Source organism: Lontra canadensis, unplaced genomic scaffold (assembly GCF_010015895.1).
Source record: "Lontra canadensis isolate GAN:19392208 unplaced genomic scaffold, GSC_riverotter_1.0 scaffold8, whole genome shotgun sequence".
Lineage (NCBI taxonomy): Eukaryota > Metazoa > Chordata > Mammalia > Carnivora > Mustelidae > Lontra > Lontra canadensis.
Genome location: NW_022631002.1, coordinates 4,087,384 through 4,106,696, shown reverse-complemented (window position 1 = coordinate 4,106,696; position 19,313 = coordinate 4,087,384). Strand labels below are relative to the sequence as shown.

Sequence of the window (19,313 nt, the reverse complement as noted above, 5' to 3'; positions counted from 1 at the left end):
TGGCTCATCTGAGAACACCGAGCCACGAAGAATCAACAGTTATTTTGCTACGTGGATCCCCAAGACTTCAGCAAACACGGAAAATTTCAGGATGGTGAAAGAGAATACAAAGAAATTTGCCAAAATAGGAGTAACAAATCAGAAGGTCAGAAAAAAAAAAAAAATCCACAAGAAAATAGCATAAACAATGACCACCATTCCTTAAGTGCCTATGGGTACCAGGCATGGTCACACATTGGCAAACTTAATTCTTTTTTTTATTTTATTTTTTAAAAATATTTTATTTATCTATTTATTTGACAGAGAGAGTGACAGAGCACAAGCAGGGGGGACAATGGAAAGAGAGGGGGAGAAGCAGACTTCCTGCCGAGCAGGGAGCCGGATGCGGGGCTCAATCCCAGGACTCCAGGATAGTGACCCGAGCCAAAGGCAGACACTCAACCATCTGAGCTACCCAGGCACCCCAGCAAACTTAATTCTTAAAACCCTTTAATATGATCCAGGAACTCAATCCCTAGAGAACTACACAAAAGGAAAGAAAGCACACATCCCCACAGACATTCGTCCACAAATATTTGCAGAAGCATAATTCCTAATAGCCAAAATGTGGAAACCACCCAGATGTCTGTGGACAGAAAAGCTCTATAGTCTGTCCGGGTGATGGAGTATTACTCCGCTGTAAAAAGGAATGAGGTGCTGATACACAATATCCTGGATGATCAAAACCATTGAGCCAGACATGAGAGACCACACAAACTGTATGATTCTGTTTATAAGAAATGCCCAGAAAAGGCAAATCCACGGAGACAGGAAGTAGATTTGTGGTTTGAGGGGAAATGGGAGGTGGTGAGTGCTAATGGGGATGGGGTTTCTTTTGGGGGGATGACAATGTTTGGGAACTAGAGAGAGATGGTGGTTGCACAACACTGTGAATGTACTAAATGCCAGTGAATCGTAGAATTTAAAATGGCTAATTTTATGTTCTCTGAATGTCACTTCAATTAAAAAAAAAAAAAAAAGACTACCAAAAAAAAAGTCACCAAGCCTCCAAGAAGAATGAGTAAACCAAAAGAACACTCAAGGTCAAGTTTCACAGTATAAAGACAAACTGTCTGCCATGCCAAGCCATTAAGATACTAACAGGGAGGGGGAGGGAAGGTTAATATTTATCAAGCAACTTATACACGCCAGGTGCAGCCTCACACATCTCACTTAATCCTCCCTCGGTATATTAGCTTGCTTGCTTTCTTTCTTTTTAAGATAAGACCCACCGCACGGGGTTGGGCTTGAAGAGATTGTGTAACTAGCCCAGAATGACTAAACAGCCTTCTGACCCTCTCTATTCCCATCCCACCATCCTGTGCGGCTAAGCATCGGTGTCTGTCTTCAGCACAGTGACTGAACACAATCTGGACGTATGGGCCAGGAAGGGGAACAGAGAACTGACATGTTTCTCAACCTGAGCCCCAGTGCCAGGGAGCGGGGGCGGGGTGGGGGGGAGGCAGAGAGAAGAGGAGGAGGAAGCCAACAGCTCAAGATGCCTCTAGCAGGAAGTGCAAAGTTCCCCTGCTGTGTGCTATCTATATATGGTGACTAAAGAAATATGAGACCTCCTGTTCACGTCTGTTAGCCATTAGGACATTGAGATTAACAAGAGGTTTGATAAGGCACTAAGAAATCTACAGGGAAACTGTACATGGAGCTATGCAGAGTCCAACTTAAATCCAGAAGCATACAGAAAACAAATCACAGCCAAAATAAGGAGCAATCCGGAATAAGAGAGTCTAGTAAAAATGTAACATAACAATAAACATAAATGAGCAAAATTACCCCCGCAAAATAGCTATGTATCAGACTACCAAAAAACACCCCCCCAAACTCTATACTAGATACCGCAGACATGATCTAAAAACCAGAAGGTGAGGCAAAAATGATTATAGCAAAAAAACAAAAACAAAAAAAACACAGAGAGGCAACTTCACCTGCTCCCCCGATGGGAGAAGCATCTGCCTTCCAGGGGGCCAAAGGAGTGGGAGGGGGTGGAGCCATGTAGAGGGGGCCCCACCAAGCCTCACAGCCCACCCCCACAACAGGATGCTCAGCACCCCCAGAGGCCTCAAAGGTGCACTGACACTTCCCCTCAGGGTGTGGACACTACAGAAATTCCCCAGAAGGTCTGAGTCAGCCTAAAACCCAAGTCACATCGGTCCCTCCCTTCCCCACTACGGTTCCTTCCAGCAGTCCTCAGAATGGGCTTTCCACTTGGCACAGTGGACACCAGTGCCCCCAGAAGTGAGCTTCACTGTGACCTTTCAAAAAGAGGCAGAAACAGCAAAACCAGCCCTGTAGGCAGCTAGACCCTCAATCTGGGAACAACACACTGGATGGGAAGGAGCCTACATAAGGCTAGCCCATAGCAGAGGACCACAGAAAGCACATCTGAGCAAAGCACAGCCACCGTCCCCTTTGCTCACACCTTTACCCTCAGCCACTGTCCCTAGCACCCCTCCCCGTGTCACCAAATGCCTACAGGGCAGACACAGGTGATGCCGACAGCCACAGGAGTCCTGACTCTGAAGTAGTGCTAACACACAGGGAATGTTTCATTTTCTAGCAAAAAAGGGAAAAAAGAACCAGGCAATACCAATTTTCATAGGATTCTTATCTAAACTTTACAGATCCAAAATACTGCCATTTTAACATGGAACCAATAGACTAAATCATTAATGGGACCTTCCATGTTCTTTTCTGTGCAGGAACTTTTCGAAACCCTGTGCACATTTTATACACATGGCACAAAGCAAGGCATGCAGGCCAGACCCCAAGTGCTCAGCAGCCACATGTGGCGGGTGACGGGGCGGGTCTAGAACGAACAGGAAAGAGTCTGAAAGAATAATGTGCTCCGTCAAGGAGAATCACGAATCATAAAACAGCTCAGCTGATAGGAGTGGAGGAGGGGGAGTTTTTGGAGGCCGGGAAATGTTCACTGTCTTGATCCAGAATTAAAAAAAATAATAATAAAACCTTAAACTCTGACATTCACCCCCTCATTTGATTAAAAAGCAGAGAGGGGAAGCAATTCCTCCTGGGGCACACAGTGGCCTCATGGCAGGGGCCCCGGTGTAGGGGGTCGGGGGGGCAGGTTCTAGCCCGGTCTGTCTGTCCTCTCCCTCCCTCTGCTCCAGACTGCCCGTACCTCCCACCGCAGCCTGTCATACCCTCAAGGCCACCAAAGCCACATGTCAAAGGCTTCAAAGCAAGAGGGGCCTGTCTGGAGGCACAGTCACCTGTGGTTCCAGAACGATCTTCTCTGTCATATCTAGGAACACTCTGTCCCTGGCTCATAGCTTCCAGAAAGGGTCCCTCCCTCTTGTTTTTGAGACCCTCCCCTCTAAACCTGACTCCAGGATGACCTCGAGACATGCAATAACCCAGTTCAGGACACACTTGTCCCTGTGACGTTTCTCAAGTGCATGTATGTTCGTATTTCAAAGGTGTAACAGACACTGCTTCCGGTGGAAGCTTCTGGTGCTCTGTTCCCAGGAAGGCGACTCCAGACAAGGATAGGTTAGAACCAGGCTCTGGACATAGTCCAGCATCTATCTGCAAGGCCGGTTTAAAAAGTGCTTAAATATTTGCCTACCTTTGGTTTTAAACCATCTCACCTTTTTTCTAACTTTTTTTTTTTAAAGTAGGCTCCACACCCAGTGTGGAGCCCAATGTGGGGCTTGAACTCACAACCCTGAGATCAGTATCTGAGCTAAGATCAAGAGTTGGGCACTGAACCGACTGAGTCACTCAGGAGTCCCTAAACCATGTCCCTTTTAGACGGGTCCCAGCGGCCTGGGTTTAAACCCCAGCTTTGTTCCTGAAATGTGCCGGGCGTGGGCTTGGGGTTTGGTCCAAACACAAACGGGAACGGTTGTCCACTTGCACCTCCAGCAGTTGGCCGTCCCCAAGAACCCCACTCCCCCCACCTCCCTGGGACTTACCACCCTTCCCTCCAACACACTCCCTGTACCTTCACTCTTGAGCATTTCAGGAAACTTTCCATCTCAGGTTCCCCTGATAGTCTTGGGAACAAAGGGGAACCCAGGATCACTTAAAATGTCACGTCGTCATTCTTGGAAACCCTCATCGAGTGTCCAAGCCCTATGCGCGCTCATCAGATCCTCCCCACCCCCTCACGCCCCCCCCCCCCCCCGCCTCAGTCTCCCCACGCGCAAATGAGGACAACAAGACCTACATCCTGAGGCTGTTGGGAGGATCTGATGAGCGCGCATAGGGCTTGGACACTGGATGAGGGTTTCCAAGAATGACGACGTGACATTTTAAGTGATCCTGGGTTCCCCTTTGTTCCCAAGACTATCAGGGGAACCTGAGATGGAAAGTTTCCTGAAATGCTCAAGAGTGAAGGTACAGGGAGTGGCTGGTTCCTCTTCTCTCACCCACAATAGTTTCTTCATCCCCACCATTTATTTTAATGAAGGAAAGTCCAGGCAATTCCTCAAAATAACCAAAGCAGAGACACGGACACCTCCTCGCCCTTGCAGAGAGAAGACAGCAAATCCAGCTGCAACCCAAAAGCTGGGCACCTCCAGCCACTGGGGTAGAAGTGTGGGGTCTGCTCCCCAGAACGCTATGACTAACCTCTGCAGAGAATGTGGGTGTAGAGAAAGGTCTGGGAAGACAAACTGATGAGTTTTGGACACGTAAGTTTGTGATGTCGGCAATGCACACTTCTACAAACTTGGGTGAGGGAAGAGAGGTGACCTTCATTGTATCCAAAGAGAAGGAAAGCTAATGCCATTCATTCTTCCAACAAACACATGCTTGCTAAACACCTGTTGTATCCTAGATGTTCTCCTGGGAAGGCAAAAGTCTGGTGCTGAGGGCTCTCTTTGAGAGTCTGAGAGCAGAAGAAGAGAACCAGATGGGCCTCTAGAAACGCCCCACGGGAAGCAGTCAATTGTTCTGGGCCCTGGTCTCTTGCTCCATGAAAGAAGAGGGCAAGACAACAGGTGGTCCTGGCACTTTCCCACCAGCCATCCATGACTTCGAATCTAAGCCACCAGATAACATGGGACCAAATTCTACGAAGGATGCCAGAATCTGAGGGGCAGTGGAGAAAACTGGCACAGGAAAGTCAACTGTGGGATCGGAGACTGGCTTTCAACAGAAGATGTGTGCTAGCTTCAGGTCCATCCCTAACCCCTGCACAGTAATGCCGGGAACAGAATCCTCCCCCGCGTGTGTGCTGGGGCAGCGGGTAGACGAGACACATGCTGGCCTCAACAATGTATCTTTTCCCCAAGTGGGTGAAGATTAATTATAGGCCAAAGACCTCAGTGTGCTGAAGGAAAGCAGTCAGTGCCCCCTGCCTGCATCGTGCTAGGAGAAAGGAAACTTCCAAGGAACAAGTATCAGATGAAAATGCCCAGAATCAAACCCACCGGGCGTTCAGCTGCCAGCCCCTCCTGAGCCCCCCACACTTGCCCTCCTACGACCATTCTAAGGCACTTCAAAGGCCCAGGTTTTTAAAATCCTTCCAGCAAGGTATAATTTACTCAAAAAGAACAGGTTCTTGTAACAGGCATGAGTCATCCTAGAAAAGGGAAAAAACAAACAGCAAAATGGCACGGTCTCGCATTTGGCAGATTCAGGAACAAAGGCCCCTGCGTCACCCGTGCAGTTCATGAATGACATGATCCTACTTCGCTAGGGAGAAAACAGAGGACAAGGGAGAGGCATTCGGTCACATTTCATGGGGGCACTGGGAATTTTGGTTGCATCTGGACCAGTCAGAAGCCCTGACTCCCATCTGCTGATGTCTGACCACGGCCACATCTAGATCGGAAATGGCAGGAATGTGGGAAACATGCTTTGGTCCTCCCGCACCCACAGCAGACATCGTCATCAATCATGGCGCTTTTCTCACGAGTCCAGACTCAGCATCAGAAGCCTTCTTAACCCACAGCCCCTGCTATTGATCGACGGACAAGCACAGTTAAACCCAGGCTTATGTTTTCCATTTCCGCCTGGTCAAAACTGTGCGAGCCTTTCTTCTTGGCCACACCCGCTTTGGGGAATTTTTCCCAGGAAATAATTCAACAGATTATTATAATATATCCTCACAGATGTTCATTGTCAGCAAACACCAGATTGTCTTCCCATTTCAACAAAACCTGAGTAAGTAGATAGTATCCGCATCGAACACTTCGTATACAGCAGGAATTTAATGCCATATTTTATTTAACTTTTACAATCCCATGAGTTAGATATTATCATCCCAAATTTTCAGAGGGAGCTCAAGTTCAGGGAAGTGAAGTGGCCGACAAGGGGTCATGCCTGCTGAGTGGTGGGCTGGGTGTGGCCCCCACCATGAAGCCTGTGCCAAGGTCATTACTAGGTGCGGGCACACCCACCTACCACACTCCCTGAACAGAATAGTATTCAGACATTAAAATTATGAAAACCAAAACCACATTCATGAAATCGCTATGTGAGGTGGGGGACTGTGGCTCGTCATCATTTCATTTCTTCATTTCATCTGAACCATTTTTAAAAAAACCACAGCACCCTGGGGGAGAAAACAGGCGGCCTGGGGCTGGTTCCAGAAGGGACTCTCCAAGGCAGCGTACCCAGGGACAGATACTGGCAAGAGAAGTACAGAAGTGAGGAGTGTCCCATGGAAGGGATGAGAAACAGGACAAATCTGAAGGACACAAGCTACAAAGAGCACAGGCAGCTCCAGCCCAGCAAGATCGTGGGGTACACACATGTCCCCCATGAAGAGGAGGGGACTGGACTCAGTGCTCGGGGCTCCTTCGCGGAAGACCTGCCTGCGCTCTAGTTAGGTCCCTGCGGCAGGGAAACCAAACCATATGCCAGTGACCGTGTCAGGAGGCCAGCTGCTGGCGGGTGACCAGGCGGGGCCATGCCACCACTGGCTGGTGGAGGGCTGGGACCCATCTGGGGATTAGCGAGGGGGTACCCAGGCCCCAGCCCGCTGGGTAGTGCTCTTGGCTTGTGCAAGTGGCTGCCATTTCTGCTCCAGGCTCAGAGCATGGGCCATCCTCCTCTCTCCCCTAAGAACTGTAACTTCCTGGGAGCAGGAGCACAGACTGGGTCCCATGGCTCCCCACAAGGAAAGTGGGCTCTGATCCTCTACCAGCTGCTTCTGCCTTGGCTCAAGGACACATGCATCCAAGCCTTCACATCTGAGTAGTGGGTGTAATGACAGCACCCCACCCCACCCCGATACCCACACAGCCTTTCGCAGGCTGCCTGGGGCTTTGTATTTCTGATCAGGTCCTCTGTGTCTTAAACACAGGATACAAGCCACAAAAAGCCCCCCTTGCCTGAGCCCAGGCCCAGGTGAAATGCATGAGCACAGAAGGCCCTTTCTGGTTCGGAGAATAAAGGGCCTTTCCATAAACCAGGAGCTTGAAGAAGCGCCCACATTCCTGGTGAAAACAAACAGCTCACACCCTCTGGAGAGCCTCGAAGCAGCCACAGCCAGTCCCCAGAGTACCGGGTCCCCAGAGAGCTGGGCCGCAGCGAGCATTCTGAAGGGAGGGCAGGAGCCCCAGAAATCTCATGACACGGACAAGTGTGAGTTCTCCCAGCCGACCCAGGCGGCTCGCACCTCTGCTTGCTACAGGAACAGAAGCACAGTGTTTGGAAATTCCAGTCCACCCCCAAATCCCTCCCTGCGTGTAACCGGTTTCCACAACGTAATACAATCCCAAAACCGGTTGTTGAACATTTAGGAATGTTCTTCTTCTGTTCTAGGAATATGCAAAAAGTAAGATAGTCTGAGGCCTATGTGAACAGATTTGTTTCTCCACTTTCTAGCACCTGTTTTTGTACTCCTCTAAGGCACAAGGGTGCTCTGTAAGCAGCCATGGTCCCTGCCCTCGAGTTTATCTTCTAGGGTCATTTACTTATAATTCATGGAAATCTATCATTCATGGGATCATAGTAGAAACACAGGAGCGGCTGATTCTAAAGGGGGCTGGTAGGAGAATGGAAAAACCTTCACCAAGAAGGAAGGTTTTGAAGGATGAATAGAAGTTCACCAGTCACCCAAATAGAGAAACCCTTTCTCCACCCCTTGTATTTCTTTAATCCTTCCAACAGCGCCATGGGAATTTACACTCTCCTTTTCATGACAGCTCTTTCACAGATTCAAAAGATAAAGCTACTTGCCTGAGGTCCTGAAGCAAAGGGCTGAAGGGGCCAGGAGATCAACTTGGGCCTCACGCCCCCTTAAGCCCATGATCTTTTCCATTTGACACAGCAGCATTTTTTTTTTTAAATCAAGTGCTGAGCAATGATATTCCATTTCCAGTTTTTATTTTAAAGGCCCTCCATCAAGAAGATGGAGTAAGTTTAAAAATAAATCTAAGAGGTTTATTTCCCACACAACTTCTCAGAGCCTTTAATGGGCCATGTGAATCGACAGAGGTAGGGTTTCCAAACCGCATGTGGCCTCAGAACATTTTCTTGGTGCTGAGGACTCTGGAAATGGGCAGCAGGGACAGATGACCATGTTGGGGCTCTGGGACTAGGTGGTCTGGGCGCCAGGCAGGGCTCCGCCATGTCCAAGCTCTGGGACCCTGAGCAAGTGACTTGGCTTCCCTAGGACCCAGGACCCTCATCTATAAAATGGGGATAGGGATAGAACCGGCCTTGTTGCAAAAAATTAATTATTTTAATAGGCGAATGTCCTTCAAAGTGCCAAGCACATGGCGGGGGCACAATAAAACTACTGTTATGTGCATTATTAGCACAGTGGTACACAGACGTGGCCTTCTGGCTGGAGTGTTAGCTATGTCTGGTCTCAGCTCTGTGGGGTGAGAGGAGGTCTAGCATTTACGCTGACCCCAGTCCTGGGGTTTAGAAGAAGTGAGAATTCCCATTAAGCCATTAGTTCCACACTGTTGCTGAAACGTCCATCCTTCCTGTCCCCGCTACTTGTTGGGGGCAACACGGCTGCTCTCGTTTCCCAAGGCTGAAAGCAGACGGACCCTCTGATCTCCCCACCCCGTGAGCCTTCATAGGGTGTTAAAAAAATAAATAGAAGGACCACATGAATAAAGCCATTCTGCAAGGCCAGCACCATGCATCACAGACGGAGTCTGCTCTAAATCAAGACAGCCTGGGCCAGTCCGGACAGCAGGCCCCTAGCAGTGGGGCCTGCATTGTCCCCGTAATCCCACATAGGCGCCAGAACAATGGCCCGGGTGTTCTGTCCCCGGCACCAGCCGGGCCCTTCTGTGCGGCAGGCGACAGGCGGGGTGGGGCAGCCAGGCATGCTGTCCATCCGGCCGAGCCCCCCCTCCCTCCGCAACGGATCCTGGTCCGGGTGTCACCACTGTCCAGCCCGCCTTGCCTGGAAACCCATCTTGATTGTCTTGCTTTCCCCTGGTCGTGGACCCATCTCAGTTTCTCAGCCCGGCACAGAACACAGCCTAAAGACCCACGGTCAAAGCTTCTGACTTTGAACTCCTCTGGGCTCCAGGCTGGATCTGCTGCTCGTGAGCTGGGGCTTTGGGGCAAGTCCTAGCAGTGCCCCAGGCCTCAGTTTCCCCATCTGCTAATGCACCTGACAGCAGGCCCGGGGGAGGGATGAACCGGCTGACATCAGCAGCGACAAGGGTGAGCAAGGCCGGGACCTCTGGTGGTGCTGACAGTGGGGACTCCAGTCCAAGCCATGTGCAGGCCAAAGAGGCCACGTTGCTCGACCACAGACTTATCATCTCCTAAGGAAATAATGCACAATGAAGATGGAGAACCAGGCCTCAAGGTCTTGTTGAAAAGGGGAAGCCAGGGGGCTCTTGGGTGGCTCAGATGGTTAAGCATTGGCCTTCAGCTCAGGTTGTGATCTCAGGGTCCTGGGATCGAGCCCCGCATCAGGCTCCCTGCTCAGCGGGGAGTCTGTTTCCCCTGCTCTGCTGCACCCCCTGCTTGTGTTCTCGCTCTCTGTCAAATAAATAAAACTTTAAAAAGCAAAGAAAAGAAAAAGGGGAAGCTGGGAATAATAGTAGCTACCACATCCAGGTCCTTACCCGACGTGGTTCCAAGCACCTCCCTCTATTTGCTCAACTGTGAGAGGCAGACACTGCGTTACCCCCGTTTTGGACTTCAGAGGACTGAGGCCCAGAGAAGGTAAGCAACATACCCAAGGTGGCCAGCAAGTGCTGCAGCTGGAAGGTGAGCCCACACCAGCCGGCTCTAAGAGCTGCCCTCCCGCCCACAGCACTACAGCGCCCCTCCCCCAACAAAGTAAGCCGAGGCTCCTTTAAAGGAAGGTCGCCCTAGACAAAAGCATCACATTTTTTAAATGAAAACGTTTCCGAGTGTGTCAAAACGGAACATGACATAGCAAGTCAACCCACTCAACTCTTCATTTCATAGATAAAGAAACTACAGCCCAGGAAGGGAGAGCGACTTGGCCATGGCCAGGCAGTGGGGGCATGAAGACTGGTCTTTTCGGATTCTAGTGTCTCTTACGTCCATTTCTATCGACTACATTTCATGCAAGGTACCAGGATGTGGGTCTATTGCTTCATTACAATAAAACCCGGGGGGTTATTGGCAATCTGACAGTCAACCCACTTCTTCTTCATGTGGAAATCATGGCAAGAGGCAGGTGGAGAAGTGCTATGGGCCACAGTCCACAGGATCCAGAATGGCCCAACTGGAAGGTCCCTTAGAGAACATCTGTTCTGAGTCCCTATGAAACAGAGGGGAAACTGGCAGGTGCACCAGGCTCAGCACGATTTTAATGACTGTGGAAAGACACCAGTGTGCCGGCGTAATTGACCCTTTGTAATAAATGGGTACATTTGCAACTGTAGCATACACATGAGCTATTGGGATAGCTTCGGATAATAAAACCTTTTATTTATTTATTTATTTTTTATTAAAAAGATTTTATTTATTTGACAGAGATCACAAGTAGGCAGAGAGGCAGGCAGGGAGAGAGAGGGAGAAGAAGGCTCCCCGCTGAGCAGAGAGCCCGATTCAGGGATCGATCCCAGGACCCTAAGATCATGACCTGAGCTAAAGGCAGAGGCTTAACCCACTGAGCCACCCAGCTGCCCCAATAAATAAACCCTTTTAAATGCAGAAGTGACAAAGGCAAAAGGTGAAGGTCAAAAATGTCTCACTGCACCTGCAGTTCGAGAGGGCATCCAAGCTCCCCCACCCCAGTGAACATGGGTGACTTTCCCTTTCTATCTACCAGCAACCCTTTCACACCTGGGAACATGCCTGAGCTGCCAATCATGAAGCCCCACCTCCCTGCCCACGGGATGTGCATGTGACCTAAGTTGAGCCAATCAGGGTCCTTTTAAGGGAATGACAGACACCAAGGGCTCCCTCTTCCCCGGGATCAATACCCAGAAGAACCACCATAGCTGGACCCTTGCTGCTGTACAGAGACCACTGAAGCCACACCCAGAGAAAAGAGAGATGAGAGGAAGCTACTGCTGGAACCCTGGATCCAGCCACACCTAAAGTCCAGAAACCGTGAGCTTCCCAGTTTAGAAAGCCACTCAATTCCCCTTTTTTGCTTCAAGGACTTTGAGCATTCAGACAAATGGATGATAACCAACAGTCCCCAGTGAAACTTCACACCAGAATTCTATTTCCCAAGATCAGCCTCGGTCTCCAGCTCGCTCAACCAAACTGAGCCAAGTTCTAGACCTGAAAGGAACTCTGCAGCCTGCTCGTGGAATGGGGTTTCCTTTGGAGGTGAACGGAAATGTTCTGGAACTAGATAGGGATGGTGGTTGCCCAACACTGTGACTGTGCTTTAACACCACTGAGTCATACGCTTGAAAATGGGGAAAATGAGCAATTTTATGTCACTGCATTTTACCATGATGTTTTAAATGGGAAGACAAAAGGAGACCGGCAAGATTTAAAAGACCATCCCACTGGCGAGTGCTCTCTCCCCACATGCCCTCCCTTCCCTGCTGGCCACGAAGGCGCAGGTCCAGGTTGGCCAGCGGGAAGAGGAATGCGTGTGGAAGGTGGCATTCAGCAGGAGACCTTTGGCCCTGAAACAGGCACTCGGGTATTTCTCATTCTGCTCCCACAAAGGAGAGCCCTGAAAGCTGGGTAACCATTAAACCCCAAACGGACCTGGAGAAAAACAGCCTGTGGGGCTGAGTAGGGGGCTCTCCAGAACCGGGGTGTTAGCCAGTGACGCTGGGGAGGATGGAAACTCCATGACATTTATGAAATAAACACTTACTGTCTCCCAGACCTGGTGCTAACCCGCTCAGAGAAGACCAGCTGATAACTCAGACCTTTTTAAAAATGATTTTCGTACCTGTGGACTCTGGGAACCCCGCCTCCTGAAAACGTATCCTAAAGAAATAATTCAGTGGGAAAGACAAAGGAGCTGCATTTATTAAAATGTTGGTTGGAACATTACTTATAAAAATAAAAACTGGAAGCAGCCCCAAAAGCCAACAACAGGGGAACACTGAGTACATTACTGTGCACCAGTACACCGAACAGCACACTCAGCCACCAGAAAAACGCTCGTGACAAAGACTGCAGCAGCATCATTTATGAAATTACATCAGTGGGGGCAGGGGGGTGGTGCCCACCTAGAGTGTGATTTTCGGGCTGAGATGCGCAGGGGTGGGGGGAGCTCACCTCCAGAGCTGGCAGGAAGACTGGAAAAGACATGCCACGATAATGCAAGGATGGGAATTCTTTTTTCTTTCCTAACATGATTTTTTAAGCCCAAGTTTTATTTGTGGGATAATTTTAGACCTACGGAAAAGCTGCAGGAGGGATGTAGGGGAGTTTCCACACACCCCACACTCCATGTGCGTGTTGGCTAACATCAGACGTTCCTGCGCTAAGCTGGCACAGTGGAGAAGCTGACCCAGAAATGTTACCATTAACCAAACTCCAGACCTGGTTCCGATTTCACCAGTTTTTCTGTTCCAGGATCCAATCCATGATACCATGAACCATACGACCTATTCTTGTGTTTGTTCTGTTTTTGGTTCTTAGAATTCAGTGGCTTTTCACACAGTCTCAAATCTGTGCAACCATCACCACAGTCAACTGAAGAATATCTCTATCCACTCAGAAAGCAAGCCCATATCACGTTCTGATCATGGGCTGTGAGAAACCCTTTTGCAAAAGGAAGAACCCTTTGGAAGGAGAGAACTCTTCCTCACCTCCCTTCCTTATCTTTCTGGAAATCAGGCTTTCTCTTTTCAGTGGGACCCCAAACCCTCACCCCACATGAACCATCTCGGACATTTCTGATGGTATCAATTTTGATTATATCCAGACCAGAAAAGCACCTGGCAAGAGAGCCCTCCACGTAAAACTTAGGAAACTCAGGGGCAAAACCCCTCTTCCTACTAACCTAGCAAGGGCTGGGAGTACAGGTGTTTTTACTAGCACCCATCGTGTGCCAGACCCTGGTTAGAGGACATGCACGAAGTCTCCCGATGTGTCCTCACGGCCACCACTGGAAGTCAGCCACCGTCACCCATGATCCAAGTAGGCAGTGGCCACCACCTTGGTCATCCTTCCAGCCCCCTTCTTCACGAAACACCTCCCCCATCCCAGAGGTAGGCCCTCAGCGGCCACGTTTCCATTATGTGGTGGTCACGATCACAAGCCCAGCTATAGCCCCCTGCCCACACCCCACCAACAGCCCTGGGAACATGTCCTTAGTGGCTCTGGGGATCCAGAGATGTGGCATGGCTTGCTTTCCATCCTAGGAGCTCAACCCAGCCCACCCCGTCCCTGGGGATGGTGATCTCGGTGGGATGTGACCCGCCCAGACCCAGAAAGGACCCAAGACCACTAACCTGCACGACCTCCTTCACCAGGGTCTTGTCCGTACCGGTTTTGGCTCGCTGCAGCCCGCTGACGTTCTCGCCGATCCACGTGATGAGGGCGAACTTGGACCTCTTGCTCATGGCATCCCCCGTGGTGAAGCGCAGGAAGGCAAACAACCGGACGTCATCTGTCGTCAACAGCAAAAACAGGGCACCGTGCTCGGTGAGAACATTCCCAGACTTCGCTCCCAAGGAGGAGCCATGAGCCAGAATGCTCCCAGAGCAGCACGGCAGGAGCCCAACACTGACCTTGGCCAACGTCCCCTCATGCAATCCGGCGACGGCGCCCCAGGCTCCGAGGCCCATTTCACAGCTGGGAGCAGAGGGGCACAAGTGACATTCCCGAGGCCACGTGGACATTTCAAGGCCATGGTGGTATGGGAACACAGGCCTCAATGGCCATTAACCCTGAGCTCCCCACCCCCAATCCCTCTCGTGGTCAAGGAAGGCTCAGATTCTGGGTCTGATTTATCAAGACCTTCCTCAGGTCTTCTTATCTCCCGAGGCGCTGCTCGGAATGGGAACCGAGATGGGGGGTGGATGGTGGGGGGACAAGGTGGCCCTGATCTTGGCATGGGATATGTCTCTAGGACCAATGGGCATGTCTAGCTCGTGGCTGGATGGTTAGCGCAATGAAGAATGCCGAGTATGGTTCCGTTGGGTGTGTCCTGCTAGTTACGTGTTACAGATCTGTTGTTATTAAAAGGCCTTGGGTGGGGGGGTTGTCCCACTGGTCCACATCCATCCACCTTTTGTTTCATTACCACGCTTTTTTCCATTATTGTCCCTTCCGATGGCCCATTATAAAATATTATAAAAATATTGGCGACAGTCTTGAGATTTTAGGGTGACCCTGCAGAGTGTGCGTTTCCCACAGGATGGGCTAGGGTTTCTCCGCCTCAGCACTCCTGATTCTTGGGGCTGGACCACTCTTAGTGGTCACGACTAGCCCGTTCAAGGCACGGTTCCTGAACGGCATCCCTGGGCCCCACCCACTGGAGACCAGTATCAGCCCCCCATCCCAGTTACAACAACCAAAAATGTGGCCAGACATTGCCCCGCGTCCTCTCGGAGGGGGAACTGCCCCCAGCTGAGAAGGAACTTCTGGGTAGTTTGTGTCCCCATCGAATCAAGACCCTCTGCATTTTCCACCAACATTTTGTGCTCAGCTTAGTTCCTAAATAGTCCGTATTTTAATTGCCATTATCGGAGAGAGCTCATCATTGTCCCTAACGGGAGATGGTTGCCCAGTATCAGCTTTGGGCTGTTCACGTCTGGCTAGCTGCTCGGCTCAGCTCTTTTGTTCTCAAAGGGCTTCTAGCTACTGCCTTTAGGATTTCTCAAGTCTTCAAAGAGAGTGGAGAGCTGTGCTGCACAAGCATCTGTGTGTGTCTCTGAATCGCTTGGGGATCTCCCCAAAATGCACATTCAGAGCTCACAGATCTCGGATGGGCTCCTGGGTGACGCTGATCTGTGAGTCCAAGGACCACACGGGGGCTTCTCTGTGTATTTTCTTTTTTTAAATCAAGGCATCTTCCTCCTTAGACTTCCCAGGTGCCTCCCTGCTGAACCCCACAGAGTGTATAGGTTTACAGCAAGACCCAAGGCCCCACGCCCTCTGAGTGTAAGGAAGACCATCTAAAGCTGGTTAAGGTCGCTGCCTGGCTGGGAACAGCAGAGCCTGAGCAAATCCTGGCCTGTGAGCCATGCCGTCTCATGGGCACCCGAGGGAGCCAAGGAACACAGCTCTCCGCCAGTCCCAGGCTCCTGATTTGGACCTTGCGGTCCAGGCCAGGCAGCTCCACGGCACTGATGTCTTAACGGGAACGGATCACAATCACCAGTCACAGTTTATAAAACACACTGATATTTCACGGTCTCAGGTTGGCTTTATAATGATGCTGTGAGGTGGGCCACAGGGGAGGGGACACTGCTGTCGTCTTCATCAACAGGCACTTCATTGTGTTACAGATATGGCTTAGAAGTCATGCGATGGGGCCAAGGTGACTCATGACAGTAAGCCTGGGTGGCCTGGGTGTGTCTGCCCGGCCAAAGGAGTCTGGAGGATACCCACTGTGGGACTGGACCATGGGGTCAGTGGGGACAGAGAAGGACGGTCGCAGGGTTGTTTCAAAGGCCAAATCAACAGGGCTTCGTGGCAGACTGGCCACGGGAGGGAAGGAAGCAGAAGTCCGGGGACTCCCAAACAGGGTGAGGGCTCCAGCTCTTATCCTCAAGGACTCGGACTTAATCCCCAAGCACTGAGCCTCAGCTGCCTCGTCTGTAAAATGGGGTGATCTTTTTTGGTCCATCCTTTCCTTTTCTTAAAAAAGAAGTCACAGTAAAAGGTTAAAGCCACAGAACAGAAGGCTCATCCTTGTAACTACTTTACAGGGTACAATACCGTGGCCTCGAGTACACTCACGATGCTTTGCGACCCAACCACTACCCATGACAGTCCTTCCCCTGCCCCTCCACCCAGCCCGAAGCAACACAAATCTGCCTTTTGCCTCTGGATCTGCCTACTCGGGACATCTCACGTAGATAGACGCCCACGATCTGTGGCCTTCTTTCACTCAGCACATTGGTGTCATCGGTCCTCCCCTTTACGGCTGAATAATACTCTCGGGTATGGGTATGCCCCCTTCTGCTCATCCATTCACCTGCTGAGGCACATCTGGGAGGTTTCCCGGTTGGCGTGATTCTGCACCTCCCTCATCAGTCACAAGGATTAAACAGGAACACTGTGCACCCAACCCGCCCGGCCACGGTGAGAACGCCTCCGTGAGGCTGCGGCCACGGGACGGAGCTGCCAGGTGGGTGGCAGGATGGGGGAACTGAACGTACGCAGCCACGCGTGGCTGGTGCGGCCTTGGGGGGAAGCCCCCCCTTCCCCCAGTTCCGGAGCTGCACGGGGGAAGCCAGCATGCTCCTCTGAGCAGCTGCACGGCCGTGGTAGAGGAAACCCAGACGCCGTGGCAGGGTGTTTAATGAAACTGCTGCCTTGATCAGAGAGGGAGGCAGGGCTGCATGCTGGGAGCCTCCCGACTTGCTCATGCCAAGGCAGCCTGTTTCCATGGGAACCACTCTGTCTCCCATCCCCACACTGGAAGCCTGGAGGCTTGGGTGCCTGTGTCGGCAGCTGGGTCCCCAGCACCCCATCACTGGCCAAAGCCTCCACGTGGGGAAGTTCCAAGCTGTGTGTCCCACGTACCAGCCCAGGACCAGGCATGAGATATACACACAAGAAGTGAGTCCCGCCACCCCCACCCCCCCAACCAAGGGCACGGGGAACTTGGCGGCAGCGGACCTGCCCCAATGTCATTTACATTCTACTGACAGGAGGGACGGGTTTTCCTGGGTGGCTGCTGGGCGCTTATCTGACAATGCTGTGGCCAAAATGATTGCTGAAGTTTTTGAAAATCCAAGAGTCACATTATGCTTACAGACGTGTACGGCCCCAGACGCTGAAAAGTCAGCTGAGTCTGCAAGGGAAAGCGGGTTTGTGGAGCGACATTGTTGGAGCTGCCCACACGACCCGAAGCCTCTCTCCCCCACTCACCCTGAAGGAGGCTCAAGCCTGCTCTGACCTCCAGCTGGCTGGTGCAGGGGGAAGTTTTAGTTCTTAGTCATGAGTTGGGCCACCTTCCTACTTCTGGACAAACGGGGCTGACAAAAACACGTGTGCAGCATCTGAGTGGAGAACAGCACCCCCCTTTTCTCCTGCAGGGACCCCGCTCACACACAGGAAAACGTGGGTGTACAACCAGAAAGGCAGAGCGAAGCCACATCGTACACAGGGAGAACGCGTGAGTGTGCACTTGCACGCATGTGTGCCTGGATGTGTGTACACGCCCCTGTGTGTGTGTGCACTATGATGGCAGCTGGCCAGGAGGGCGTGGGACTGGGGACGCCCGTCACCCTTCATGGTGCTGCTCGGTCCCCAGAGGGCCCGTGGCACATCTTTCCAGCCGGAGGCTCAGGAGCTGGGGCTGCAGCTCCGGGTAACCCCCGTGGGGGGAGCCGGGCCCAGGCCTCTGCACAGACGTCTACATCAGCTGCTGCCTCAGCTAGTCCCCCTCTGCCTTCTGCTCCCCAGCACCCAGGCTGACAGGCCAAGCTCTAGAATCCATTAGAAGCACCCGCACCTTCACGCCAGCTCCGTGACCTGGACCAGATGCACGCAGAGCTCTAAACCTCCCAGTCCTCAAAGGCACAGTCCAGAGGCCGCGGTAAGGATTACAGGAAAGGGGATCTGTGCCGGGCGTGGCTCCTGGGTCCTCACCTCTCTGCTGAAACTGCCCCAGGCGGGGGCCGCAGTGCCTCCAAGCCCGCCAGCCCCAACCGTGGCCTCCCTGCTTCTCCCTCTACTTGGGCTTTCTGCACCCACCACACTATGCTCGCTCCTCTGCATTTAAAAGCAGGGGCATTCCCAGGCACACAGGCATTGGCCACTGTTCGTGAGCACTGCTCTGGGAGCACTGCTCAAGGACCTACTAGGTGCCAAGCACAGTGCTAAGCACTGGGGCGGGCAGATTAGACAAACAAGGGTCCTGAGAATAACAGAAGCCATTTACTGAGCGCTGACAACATGCCAGGCACCGTTCTAAGTGCATACATCTGTTGGCACATTTCTTTACCCCAAGACTGTCTCCGTGTGGTCGACACTGCTCCCAGGCCCATTTCCCAGCTAAAAAAACTGAGGCTTAGAATGCGGATGTAGTCAGCAGCCAGAACCCACTTTCCCTGCCCGTTGGAGCACTGTTCCCAGAGGAGGGCCCCCTGGAACCAGCAGCGTCAGCAGCCCCCAGGAAACCATGGGACCGTGGCTGCTGGGGGTCCAGCCCAGACTTGCTGATTCACCAGCTCTGGGAGGACGCGCCCCTGGGGGACTCTGGTGCCTCCAAAGCCTGAGAAGCACTGATCTAGAGAAAGCCGGGAAGGGAGGAGAGCCCACACCAGCCCTGGCAGGGGAGGGGTGAAACGGAAGTTCTCAAGGGCAGAGAAGCTGAAGCGCCCTGAGTTCAGCCCATCCCCTTCCTTCCCACCCACACTTCTTTTAGTTTGAGGAAGTGATCGTGAAAAGGAGCTTCCTGTATGGCCTGGCTTCTCCACATCAGAATTTACAGACTTAGAGGCATCTAGGCAGGACTCCTGAGTATCTCATCACCAAAGACCATCAGGACGGTCCTCCCAAGACTCTCCCTCGCTCAAATCCCACAGCCCAAGGAAGAGAAGGGCTCTTCTTCTCTATGGAGAACAGAGCTACGGAGCTACAGAGCCATGACACAGGGTAGCAGGGGTCCTTTCTGTCACCTCTGGATCGCCCATTAGACCTGAGACATCATGGGGGTGTCTGGGTGGCTCAGTGGGTTAAACCTCTGCCTTCAGCTCAGGTCATGATCTCAGGGTCCTGGGATTGAG

The 19,313-nt window shown here is 51.8% G+C and overlaps 1 protein-coding gene across 1 annotated transcript in view; it reads right to left on the bottom strand.

Annotated features, from left to right (window-relative positions):
• The window catches only part of COTL1 (coactosin like F-actin binding protein 1), a 38,280-nt gene that overhangs the window by 1,043 nt on the left and 17,924 nt on the right, over window positions 1–19,313 (bottom strand). Inside the window, exon 3 of the mRNA XM_032853842.1 lies at window positions 13,860–14,017. Within this exon, the coding sequence (XP_032709733.1) occupies window positions 13,860–14,017 (158 nt within the window). The remainder of the gene's footprint in view (window positions 1–13,859; window positions 14,018–19,313) is intronic.